Source organism: Hipposideros armiger, unplaced genomic scaffold, assembly GCF_001890085.2.
Source record: "Hipposideros armiger isolate ML-2016 unplaced genomic scaffold, ASM189008v1 scaffold_254, whole genome shotgun sequence".
NCBI classification, from domain to species: Eukaryota; Metazoa; Chordata; class Mammalia; order Chiroptera; family Hipposideridae; genus Hipposideros; species Hipposideros armiger.
Genome location: NW_017731604.1, coordinates 1,938,365 through 1,950,712, shown reverse-complemented (window position 1 = coordinate 1,950,712; position 12,348 = coordinate 1,938,365). Strand labels below are relative to the sequence as shown.

Below are 12,348 nucleotides of genomic sequence, written 5' to 3'. Positions count from 1 at the left end.
AACTTAGCAGTCATACCTCGTATGATTCAGATACTTTTTACTTCTTTTTCTTGTTTGACTGCTCTGCCTAGGATCCTGTACTATGTTGAACAGAAGTAGTGAGAGTGGGCACAATTTTGCTGTTCCTGACCTTAGAAAAATAGCTTTCAACCTTTCATCATTGAGTATGATGTTTGCTGTGGACTCATCATCTATGGCCTTTATTATGTTGATGTACATTCCTTGTACACTTAATTTGTTGAGGGTTAACAAAAGGATATTGAATTTTGTCAAATTTTTTTTCAGCATCTGTTGAGATTATTACATGACTTTTTCTTTCTATTAATATGGTGTATCATATTTATTAATTTGCATATGATGAACCATTTTTGCATCCCAAGAATGCATACAACTTGATGATGGTATATGATCCTTTTAATGTGCTGTTGAATTTTGTTTGCTAGTATTTTGTTGAGAAATGTCACATCTATGTTCATCGAGATATTGGCCTGTATTGTCTTTTAGTGTCCTTATCTGGCTTTGGTATCAGGGTAATGCTGGTATTGTAAGATGAGTTTGGGAGTGTTCCTTCATCTTCAAGTGCTTGGAAGAGTTTAAGAAGGACTGGTGTTAATTCTCCTTTAAATGTTTCATAGAATTTTCATAGGGTGAAACCATCTGGTCCTTGGCTTTTCTTTGTTGGGATGTTTTCTTATTACTGATTTAATCTTCTTACTCATTATTGGTATATTCAGATTTCTTTATGATTCAGTTTTGGTACATTGTTATGTTTCTTGGAATTTATCCATTTCTTCTATGTTATCCAATTTGTTGGTATATAATTAATAGTATTGTAATTCTTTTTTATTTCTTGATATCATTTCTAATATCTTCTATTTAATTTATTGACGTTTTTTGAGTCTTCTCTTTCTTTCTTAGTCTACCTAAAGATTTGTCAATCTCATCTATCTCTTCAAAAAGCCAGATCTTAATTTCATTGATATTTTCTAATGTTTTTTGGTCTGTTACATTTGTTTCTACTCTGATTGTTATTTCCTTTCTTCTGTTAAATTTGAGCTTAATTTTTTTCCTTCTTCATCTTTTTCCTTGAGGTGTAAAGTTATGTTGATTATTTGAAATCTTTCTTTTTTTCAGTGTAGGTATTTATGGCTATAAACTGTCCTGCTAAAATTGCTTTTGCTGCATCCCATAACTTTTGGTGTATTGTGTTTCTATTGTCATTCATCTCATGATACTTTTTTATTCCCCTTTTGATTTCTTCTTTGACCCACTGGGTGTTCATTTGTGTGTTTAAATTCCATATATTTGCAAATTTTCCTGTTTTCCTCGTTTTACTGATTTCTGGTCTCATACCACTGTGGTTGGAAAAGATATTTGATATGATTTCAGTCTTCTTAAATTTGCTAAGACTTATATAAGGATATAACACATTATATCCTGGAGAATGTTGCATGTGTGCTTAAGAAAAATGTGAAATCTGCTGCCTTTGGATGGAATATTCTTTATATGTCTATTAGGTTCATGCAATCTAAATACATTATCAGTCCGATATTCTCAATTATTTTTGTCTTGGTGATCTATCAATTGTTGAAAATGGGGTATTAAAATCCCTTACTATTATGATATAATTGTCTGTTTCTCCCTTCAAATCTGTTGGCATTTGCTTAACACATTTAGGTGCTTCAAAGTTAGGAACATATATATTGGGTTGTCAGAAAAGTCATGATGTATTTTTTCTGTTTTTCGTTGCAAAAATGCGTCATGACTTTTCCGACAACCCAGTATTTATACCTGTAATATCCCATTGATGAATTACCCTTTTATCGTTACATAACGACCTTCTTTGTCTCTTGTGACAGTTTTTGACTTAGAGTCTGTTTCTCTGATATAAGTATAGCTACCCTTGCTTTCTTTTGGTTTTCCAGTTGCATAGGGTATCTTTTTCTATCTCTTTACTTTAAGGCTATGTATATTCTCATAGGTGAACTGAGTCTTTTGTAGGCTGTACACAGTTGTATTTTAGTTATTTTTAATCTACTCACCCACTCTATAGAATTTTATCCATTTACATTTAAAATAATTATTGACAGGTAAGGAATTACTATTGCCATCTTATTAATTATTTTCTGGCTGTCATGTAGTTTCTTTGCTCCTTTCTTCCTCTTTTGTTATCTTCCTGTATGAATTGATGATTTTCCACAGTGGTATGCTTTGATTAACCTCTATTTTTCCTTTGTATATCTACTGTAGGTACTTGCTTAGTGGTTACAATGAGGCTAACATAAAAGATTTTATAGTTACAACAGTCTTTTTATGCTGATAACAAATTAATTTTGACCACTTTATTCTACCCTTTATTTTCCCCCAACTATATTTTGTTTATGATTCGCAATTTACAAGTTTTTATTATCTATTAATAAATAATTGTACCTATAGTTACTTTTAATCATTTTGCCCTTTATCATTTATAGTAGACTGAAGCAATTAGCACACCACCATATTTGATTATTCTGAATTAGACTATATAATTACTTTTACTCCTACTCTTGTATTTATAGTCATATATAATTAGTAACATTTCAGCTTGAAGAACTCCTTTCAGCATTTCTTGTAACAAGTCTAGTGGTGATGAACTCTCTCAGCTATTTTTTTTTCTGAGAAAGTTTCTCATTTCTGAAGCACAACTTTCATGGGTACAGTATTCCTGGTTGGCAGGATTTTTCTTTCAGCACTTTGAATATATCATCCCACTCTCCTGGTCTGCAAGGTTCCTGCTGAGAAATCTGCTGATAGCCTTATGTGGATTCCCCTGTACGTAAGGATATTTTTTTCTCTTGCTAATTTTAATCTTCTCCAGAGATTCTATTTTTTCGTGCACCAATGAGCTATGTTTGCACATAACTGCCTTACAGTATTCATTCCTAAGACTTAAACCATTAAGACCATTTGCCATCTGTCATCAGACACCTGAGACCCAGACACTCCCCATTACCCCAAGAGAACTTTAGCAGGGAAATAATCCTAGAAATATGCAAGCACATAGCCTATGGCTTCCCAGTCTCATAAAGAGAGTGAGTGGGGCTAGGGGAAGGTAGTGTTGGTTAAAGGCAGCTTTACCTTTCTGTTTAGAGACTTTTCTCACAGTCATTGCAGCCTGCCTCTTCTGGTTTTCAGAAATTTCAAATCCTGTAAACATAAAAACACATGATTTTGTTAAGATAAACATAGACCTTTACTGAATGTATAGATTGGTACAACATTTCTGGAAGAGTAATTTTGGCAAGATATATCCAAAGTCTTGAAAAGTGAAAAAGAAAAGTAGCAAGAAACTTGGAGAAAGATTTAGCTACAAAGATGCATTTCACAGTACAGAGGGACAAAGAAAAGTGAGAACATGAGTTAAGAGGCTGTTAAATGGAGAATGGTTGAATAAAGTATGGTGTAAAGTGGAAAAATATTTCACAATCAAAAGAAAAAATACAAAGAAAAGTAAATAATGAGTCAAAAGATAAGAGATTACAACAGAAAATGTATACAGAGATAACAGAAGTCTCAAAAGGAAGGAAAAAACAAATGGCAAAAGTAATTAATGAAATAACAGAAATGTGTGTGTAAGTTTTTGCCGATTTTTAATTGAGTTATTTGGTTTCTTGTTATTGAGTTGTAGGAGTTCCTTATATATTTTGGAAATTAACCTGTTATCACATATATGGTTTGAAATATTTTCTCCCATTTCACAAGTTTCCTTTTCATTCTTTTGATCATTTCCTTTGCTGTGTAGAACTATTTTAGTTTTATGTATTTCCACTTGTCTATTTTTGCATTGTTCCTATGTTTTTGGTATCATATTCAAGAAATCATACCAAGACAGATGTCAAAAAGGCTTTACCCTATGTTTTCTTCTAGGACATTTATAGTTTCAGGTCAGACATTTAAGTCTTCAATCCATTTTGAGCTGATTTTCACATATGCTGTAAGGTAGGAGTCAAATTTGATTCTTCTCTATGTTAACATCCAGTCTTCCCAGCACCTTTTCTTAAAGAAATCTTCCTTTCCTAATTGTGTCTTCTTGGCACCCTTGTTGAAGACATGTTGACTGTGTACGTGTGGGTTTTGTTTGGGGCTCTCTATTCTATTCCACTGGTTTATATATCTGTCTTTATACCAATGCCATACTGTTTTAATTATTGTAGTTTTGCAAAATATTTTGAATCAGGAAGTGTGATGCCTCCAGCTTTGTTCTCCTCTCTTAGGTATCTTTAGATATTATGGGTCTTTTATAATTTTACATGAATTTTTGTTTGTTTCTATTTCCATTTAAAAATGTCACTGGAATTTTAATATGTTCACATTGAATCTGTAGATTGCTTTGGGTAGACTGGACATTTTAATAATAGTAAGTCTTCCAATCCATGAACACAGAATGTCTTACTATTTATTTGTGTCTTCTTTAACTTCTTTCAACAATGTTTTGCAGTTTTCAGTGTATAAGCCTTTCACCTCCTTGGTTAATTTATTGCTAAGTGTGGTATTCTTTTTGATGTGATTGTAAATGGGATTGTTTACTAATTTCCTTTTCAGATAGTTTGTTGTTAGTGTATACAAACACAACTGATTTTTGTATGTTGATTTTGTATCCTGCAACTTTACTGACTTCATTTATTAGTTGTAAGAGCTTTTGATGGAGTCTTTAGGGTTTTCTATATATAAGATGGTATCATCTTCAAAGAGAAATAGTTTTACTTCTTCCTTTCTGAATTGGATGTCTTTTATTTGTTTCCTTTCCTAATTTCTCTGGCTAGGACTCCCACTACTATGTTCAATAGATGTGGTGAAAGTGGGCATCCTTATCTTGTTCCTAATCGTAAAGAAAAAGCTTTCAGTTTTTCCCCTTTGAGTATGATGTTAGCTATGGGCCTTCATATATAGCTTTTATTGTGTTGAGGTAAATTCCTTCTAAATCTACTTTGTTGAGAGTTTTTATCATGAAAGGGTGACAAGTTTTCGTCAAATGTTTTTTCGGCATCTATAGAGATGATCATGTGATTTTTATCCTTCATTTTAATGTGCCTGGAGCTCATTAGGTGTAGCTCCATACATAGGTGTATTGCACTAATTGATTTACATACATTGACTTATCCTTGCATCCCAGGGATAAATCCCACTTAGTCATGGTGTATGATTCGTTTGTGCTGCTGAATTCTCTTTTCTATTGGTTTACTGAGGATTATGTTCATAAGGGATATTATGTTCATAAGGGATATTGTTCATAAGGGATATTAGCCTGTAGTTTTCTTTACTTGTAGTGGAAGACTGAATATTATTAAAATGTCCATTCTACCCAAAGAAATCTATAGATTCAATGTGATCCTCTCAAAACTCCAATGGCATTTTTACAGAAACAGAAAATCCAACCCTAAAATTCAGGTGGAACCACAAAAGACCCATAATAGCTAAAGCAATCTTGAGAGAGAAGTACAAAGCTGGAGGCATCATACTTCTTTTATTTTTTAAAAAAAGATTTTATTAGGGAATTGGGGAAGGGGAACAGACAAGTTGCTCTTTTGTTCTTCAGTCTAGTGGTGGAGGACGTCGCTTCACTGGCCTATATTGGTATTATCATTGTGTTCTTCCCAGGTGAGGCAGATTGGTCGCCAGCCACTGGATGGCCGCTCTTGGCAGCTCACGCTAGCTGCCAGCTGCTCATGGTAGCTTATGGCAGCCCACTGCAGCTTCACTGCAGCCTACGCTGTCACTGGTGACTTATGGCAGCCCAGCTCCAGGTTGAGCTGTTGTTCACCATCTTAGCTGTAGAGGGCGCAGCATCACTGGCCCTCATGTGGGATCCAAGCCAGGGCCCTGGGGCTCAGAGCTGGCATCCCAAGCCAACTCTTAACCAATGCGCCACTCGGCCGGCCCGCATCACACTTCTTGATTCAAAACATATTCAAAGCTACTAAAACAGTATGAGACTGGCATAAATAAAGATATATAAACCAAAAGAATTGGACAGAGTCCAGAAATAAACTTACACATATACAGTTAAACAAGGGTACCAAGAATACACAATTAGGAAAGGATAGTTTTCTCAACAAGTGGTGCTGGAAAAACTGGATATCCACAGGCAAAAGAATGAAACTGTCCTCCTCCTACCTTACACCATACATGAAAATCAATTCAGTGTAGACTGAAGACTTAAATGCATGACCTGAAACTGTAAAAGTCCTAGAAGAAAACAGATGGAAAAACCTTCCTGACATTGGTCATGGCAATGATTTCTTCAATATGATACTAAAAGCACAGACAACAAAGCAAAGCAGACAAGTGGAACTACATCAAACTAAAATGCTTCTACACAAAAAAAGGAAAGACACAGCAGAATTAATCAGCAACCTATGGAATTGAAGAAAATATATTTGCAAACCATACATCTGATAATGGGTTAATTTCCACATATAAGGAACTTTTATGTGGAACACTCAATAGCAAAAAAAACAAAAACAAAAAAAACCCAGGGCTGGCCGAATGGCTTGTTGGTTAAGGGTTGGCTTGGGAGCGAGAGCTCTGAGCAGCAGAGCTGCCAGTTCAGATCCCACATGAGGGCCAGTGATACTGTGCCCTCTACACCTAAGATGGTGCACAACAGCTCGACCTAGCGCTGGGCTGCCGTGAGTCATCGGCGATGGCCTAGACTGCAGTGGGGCTGCAGTGGGCTGCAGTGAGCTACCTTGAGTGGCCAGCAGTCAGCGTGAGTGGCCGGCAGCCAGTGTGAGCTGCCATGAGCCGCCATGAGCAGCCTTCCAATGGCCGGCGACTGATTGCCTCAGCCAGGAAGAGTGCAATGATAATACCAACATGGGCCAATGAAGCGACGTCCTCCACAATAAAACTGAAGAACAACAGGACAGCAACTTGTCTGTTCCCCTTCCCCGATTCCCCAACATTGTTCCCTTCCCCCAACTCCCCAATTAAAAAACAAACAAAAAAACCCAAATAACTCCATTAAAAAAAACGAACAAATGACTTACATAGGCAAGTCTTCAAAGAAGACAAACACATGGCCAATAAGTATGTAAAGATTCTGAACACTGTTAATCATTAGGGAAATGCAAATCTAAACCACATGAGGATATCACTTCCCTCCTCTTTGGGTAGCTATTATCAAAGAACAAAAGACAGTAAGTATTGGCAATGATGTGGAGAAAGATGATGTGGAGAAAGTGGAACCACAGTACACTTGAGAAGTAAAATGATGCAGCCACTATTGAAAACAGTATGGAGGTTCCTCGTAAAGTTAAAAGATAGAATTACCATATGATTAGCCAACCCACTTCTGGGTATATATCCAAAATAACTGAGATCAGGATCTAGAAGAGATATCTGTACTCTCATGTTGATTGCAGTATTATTCCCAATAGCCAAGACAAAATAAAAATCTAAATGACCATCAAAAGATGAATGAATTAAAAATATGTGGTATATACATACAATGGAATAGTACTCAACCCTAAAAAGGAAGGAAATTCTGCCGTATGTGACAACATGGATGAATGTGGATGCTAAGTGAAATATGGTAGTCACAGAAGGACACATATGGCAAGATTCTGCTTATATGAGGTATCTAAACTAAACATGAGATCAAACTCAGAGATACACAGGCAGAATGGTGATTGCCAGAGGCTGGAGAGAGGGGAAAATGGGGAGTTGCTGTTCAATAGGTATAACATTCCATTTATACAAGAAATGAATGAGTTCTAGAGATTTGCTGTACAACATTGATCCTATCCTTTATGTTATTATATCATGCACTTAAAATTGGTTAAGAGCACACAGCTCACAGTAATTCTTTTTACCACTTAAAAAACAAGTATGGCTGAGATCTCCCCCTGAGAGAGAAGAAAGTGCACTTCATAGTTTCAGCCCATGTATGTGGAGTTTCATCCTTCTCATGATCTTCCTGCCTGTAGATGACAGCTTTGGCCTATGCCCATGAGTTCAAGCCTGCCCATGATCTGCTATTCCTGACTGTCTGCCCTACAACTCTGGAGTTGCTTATCCAGGTTTCATGATCACATAAGCCAATTCCTTGTAATAAATCTCTTAATAATGATACATCTTCTATTGGTTATGCTTCTCTGGTTGAACCCTGACTGATATAGAGTTATAATTTGATTTTATATTGTTCACCTAGGGAATATAGTCAATAATATTGTAATAAATATGTATGGTGCCAGATGGGTACTAGACTTATCGGAGGGATCACTTTGTAAGCTACATAATCGTGTAACCACTATGCTGTAAACCTGAAACTAATATAATATTGGATGTCAACTATAATTGAAAATTTAAAAAGCAAGTTACAGTGTAATATGTATAATTCTGTAAATAAAAATTTACAGTCTGATGTGTATATATATACATATATATATTTAAATGAGCATAAGTATGTAAAAATACACACCAAGTTAATACTGATTATCTCACATAGCACAGGAATGACAGAGAAGGAAAAAGACTACTAAACTTGATTACATTTTCATTTTGTTTCAATGGTTATTATGACCATGTATTTATTTTATAATTAAAAAGTAAAAATAAAATATATAAAAATTATCTTAAATACATATAACCATAAAATTATTAAAATATTAAATGACTTAGGGAAATGCTAACAATATAATTTTAAGTGAAAAATAAGGATATAAAATCATATCTATCCATGATGGAGAGAGAGGAGTGGGGGGAGACAGAAAGATTCAATGCCCCTAGATTTTTTTTTATTTATCATAGAAAAAAAATGAGGAAAATATATTTAAATGTTTATAAAAGTTAGCTTTGGGTAATATGTTAATGTGTGATTTTTTTTCTAGTATTTTTTTAACCTACAAATGAAAGCCTACAGTGAAAGTGATTACTGTTATATCAGAAAAATTAAAAAAAACTTATTTTTTTAAAGATGAACATAGGCCTGTCAGGAAATAACTTCTGGAAGCTTTTCTATTAGAAGCAGATTTTCAAAGTTACAGGTTATTAGGGCATTGTGTGTGAGACATCATGTTCAAACCAGAGGGAATAATGGGGAATCTTCTAGCTGATCTAAGGCCTTCAGAAATCACACTAAAACAACTCCTTTTATAGCTCTAACAACCTAGGCAGTGTCAGGGACTGCTACTGCCTACTATTGAGAGAAGCAGCCAATAGTCATTCTGTACCACTGTACATCATATCCCAATTCAGTGCCCATATACTAAAAGCCATTTGACTACAATGTGAATTATCAATGTGCACTCTACCCCAAACCTGAAAAGACTAGGTTTAGACTAAACAGTGTCTTTCTGATTATCCTTCCTTGCCTCTAGACCATTTCAATCCCCAACACTGAAAAATAGGAGAATCCATTTGTACCAGGATTCAGTAGGCAGTTCCATTTTTCTAGATGCAATTTCTCTAAACTTGAGCGTACAGGTGTTTTAAAGTCAAGTCTACTCCCATGAGAGTGGGGCAAAAATGGAAACTATGTTTCCTCAGGTAATTACAAAACTTGGCTGTTTGTATTTTTATACCAGAATAATAGGACAATGGGCAAGAGACCTGACAGTACTTTGTAAACCACAAAGCTACAGCCAGTGGCACCTAAATCCCACAGTTGTGGAAGCAGCATGAAAAATATCTCTACCAGCTATATCCTCTCTGGAAAAAGGAACAACCTTATTCAAGCCAAAGAGTATGGCTTAGTGTGATTGTAAACCATGCAAGTGGTTACGGTTTTGGATCCTGTTATATTTTCTATAATCTGCTTTAAAATACTTTCATTCAGAAAATGTGATATAGACATATACATTCATTTTAATCTATGCTCTAGGAACGTTTAATTAATATTTGAAGTGTCCTAATCAGTATTGCACACTCAACAGGTGATTTGTTAACACATTAAACACCCAGAAATCTTTGCTCTAGAGGCCTTGCTACCAACAATTCAGTCACCTTAATGCATGAGGCCTAATTAGCCTAAACAAGTTAAACATTAACTTTCATTGGTAAAATGAATGTTATTCATAATGCTCACTGGGCCACAAATGTCTTACAGGCAACTTAGCCCTCACAAAAACTGGGTTTAAGAATCCAGTCAGGGGCCGGCCGAGTGGCTCAGTTGGTTAAGAGCTGGCTTAAGAGTGGGAGTTCTGAGCAACAGGGCCACCCGTTCGAATCCCACATGGGCCAGTGACACTGTCACTGAGCTGCCAACAAGTGGCAGGATGGCTCAGCTGGTGTAACGAGATTGCCTGTTCGATGCTGGGCAACGCCCACCTGCAACTAAGACTGAACTCGGCACCTTGAGCTGAGCTGCTGCCCGGATGTCTCAGTGGATAGAGTGTGTGCTCTTAACAAAAAGGCTGCTGGTTCGACTCCTGCATGGAATAGTGGCTATGCCCACCCACAACTAACATTGAACATAGCACCTTGAGCTTAGAGGCCACGAGCTGCCGATGGGGTAGCCAGATGGCAACTGGCGCCCTTCACAATGAAGATTAAAGAACAACAACTTGGCTGGTCCACTTCCCCAATTCCCCAATAAAATCTTAAAAAAAAAGAATCCAGTGAGTCTTATGGTCTATATCCTTCAAAATGAAGCCTAAAGCTTAAGATTGAAAACAGGTGCTACATCTTGAACGTCAACAGAAGATTCTGTCACCAGACTCTGACTAGAAAGTTAGCTGAATCCTGTTGCTATAATATCACCAAATCTGCCTTGAATAACCTTTTCACAGAAGATGCTGTCATGTATCTAAGTATAGCTGGGATTGCACTGAGATTACAGAATTGGTTTTATGACTGCTTTTGTGTTTGCATGCTAATAAATGTTTATACGCTTGAGAGAATCGAACCTGAGGTTTGCTTTCAGTGTAATAGTCTTATCTAATAATGAGACTGTAGGGGAGGCCAACCTATAACTCTCACTTAACCCTGACTAATGGAAACTACTGGTATCTACCAAAAAGAACCTAGTAATAGGGATCCAAAACAGTAAATTAGGTCAGTTTGCAATTGAAATCTTCCTTCTGCCTCTAGAAAAATGAAAACTAATTCAAATCCTCTATGTTCTTCCTAGCCATATTCTTCTTTCTCCTCCCAGGTCACTTACCAATTTTTTCATCTTCCTGTACCATTTTCCTCTCTTCTCTGAAAGCCCTGAGCCAGCGTATCTTCTCCTCTAGCTTCTTGGCAAAGAACAGATGTACCTCCTCCGTCTCCTTGTTGTGAAGCTTAAAGGCATTCTTCATGCTGACATTAAAGTCATCGTCTCTGCCATCTTCAATGTCAATTACCTCATATTTATCCATGTCAATGCGGCCTTTGTAATATAGGATGTCTCTCCGAATGAGGTCCTAGGTAGGAAGGAAAAGAAGGCTTTTTGTTAAAGGTGTGTGGAGAGTGGGTACCAGGAGTGTTGGCACATGGGCATAGGAGGACGCTAACACTGCCACTGTTTTGGAATATCAATGGGAGTTGGTTTGGTGTAAATTGGGGCAGGTTAGCTTAGCAGTATGACATTGGCAGGTTTGTTAACTAGATGCTCTTAGAGAAAGCCTCTGTCCTACATCCGAAGACTACTGTCTCAGACCCCAGCATCATTCCTTGTATGTGGTTGCAAGATTGCTGATGGGAAATAGGAAGTAGTGAGCCACACAAGCACTGCTAGAAAAGGCTCTTCCTATTCCAAAATATCCCAAAAGCCTTCCAGACATATGATATGAGCTGGCTTGGTTCCCTGGAGTGTACTGAGGAATTCCAGCAGGCCTGTGCGACCTGTGTATCAGAGGGGGGATGAGCACTAAGAGTAGCTAGGTGGACACAGCCTGCTGGCCAGGAAGGATGGCCTCAGGAGGGTGAAACACTTCATCTCTGGGGATTTTTTTGCATCAGGCTTAGTCTAGCAGGAGAAATGGGGGTAAAATTGAATAAAGAGCTTCATATATCAACATGGAAGAATCTCACAAATCTTATTGTGAGAGAAAATAAAAGTTGTAGATGGATACAAAGAGTATATTGCCTATCTGTTATCATTGTTTTTTTGCTCTTGGGTGCATAAAATTGGATTAATCTCAGTCCATGAAACACTCATCATCAGTCCATGCCTGGTGCTCTTATTTCTCTATTTATTTACTTACTTCTAAAAATGTATTAAGTTTTGGTGAACTCACCACCCAATCAAAAAGCTACTATGGGGCCTGCCGAGTGGCGCGATGGTTAAGAACTAGCTTGGGATGCCAGAGGGCCCCGGTTCGGATCCCACATATGAGGGCCAGTGACACTGCCCTCCACAGCTAAGATGCTGAACAACAGCTC

The 12,348-nt window shown here is 36.9% G+C and overlaps 1 protein-coding gene across 9 annotated transcripts in view; it reads right to left on the bottom strand.

The window, feature by feature from the left end:
* The window catches only part of ARHGEF9 (Cdc42 guanine nucleotide exchange factor 9), a 172,015-nt gene that overhangs the window by 7,649 nt on the left and 152,018 nt on the right, over positions 1-12,348 (bottom strand). For all 9 annotated transcript variants that reach the window (XM_019656112.1, XM_019656117.1, XM_019656113.1 and 6 more), the window contains 2 exons: positions 11,144-11,387; positions 3,118-3,186 (listed from right to left, as the gene is read on the bottom strand). In XM_019656112.1, the coding sequence (XP_019511657.1) occupies positions 3,118-3,186; positions 11,144-11,387 (313 nt within the window). The remainder of the gene's footprint in view (positions 1-3,117; positions 3,187-11,143; positions 11,388-12,348) is intronic.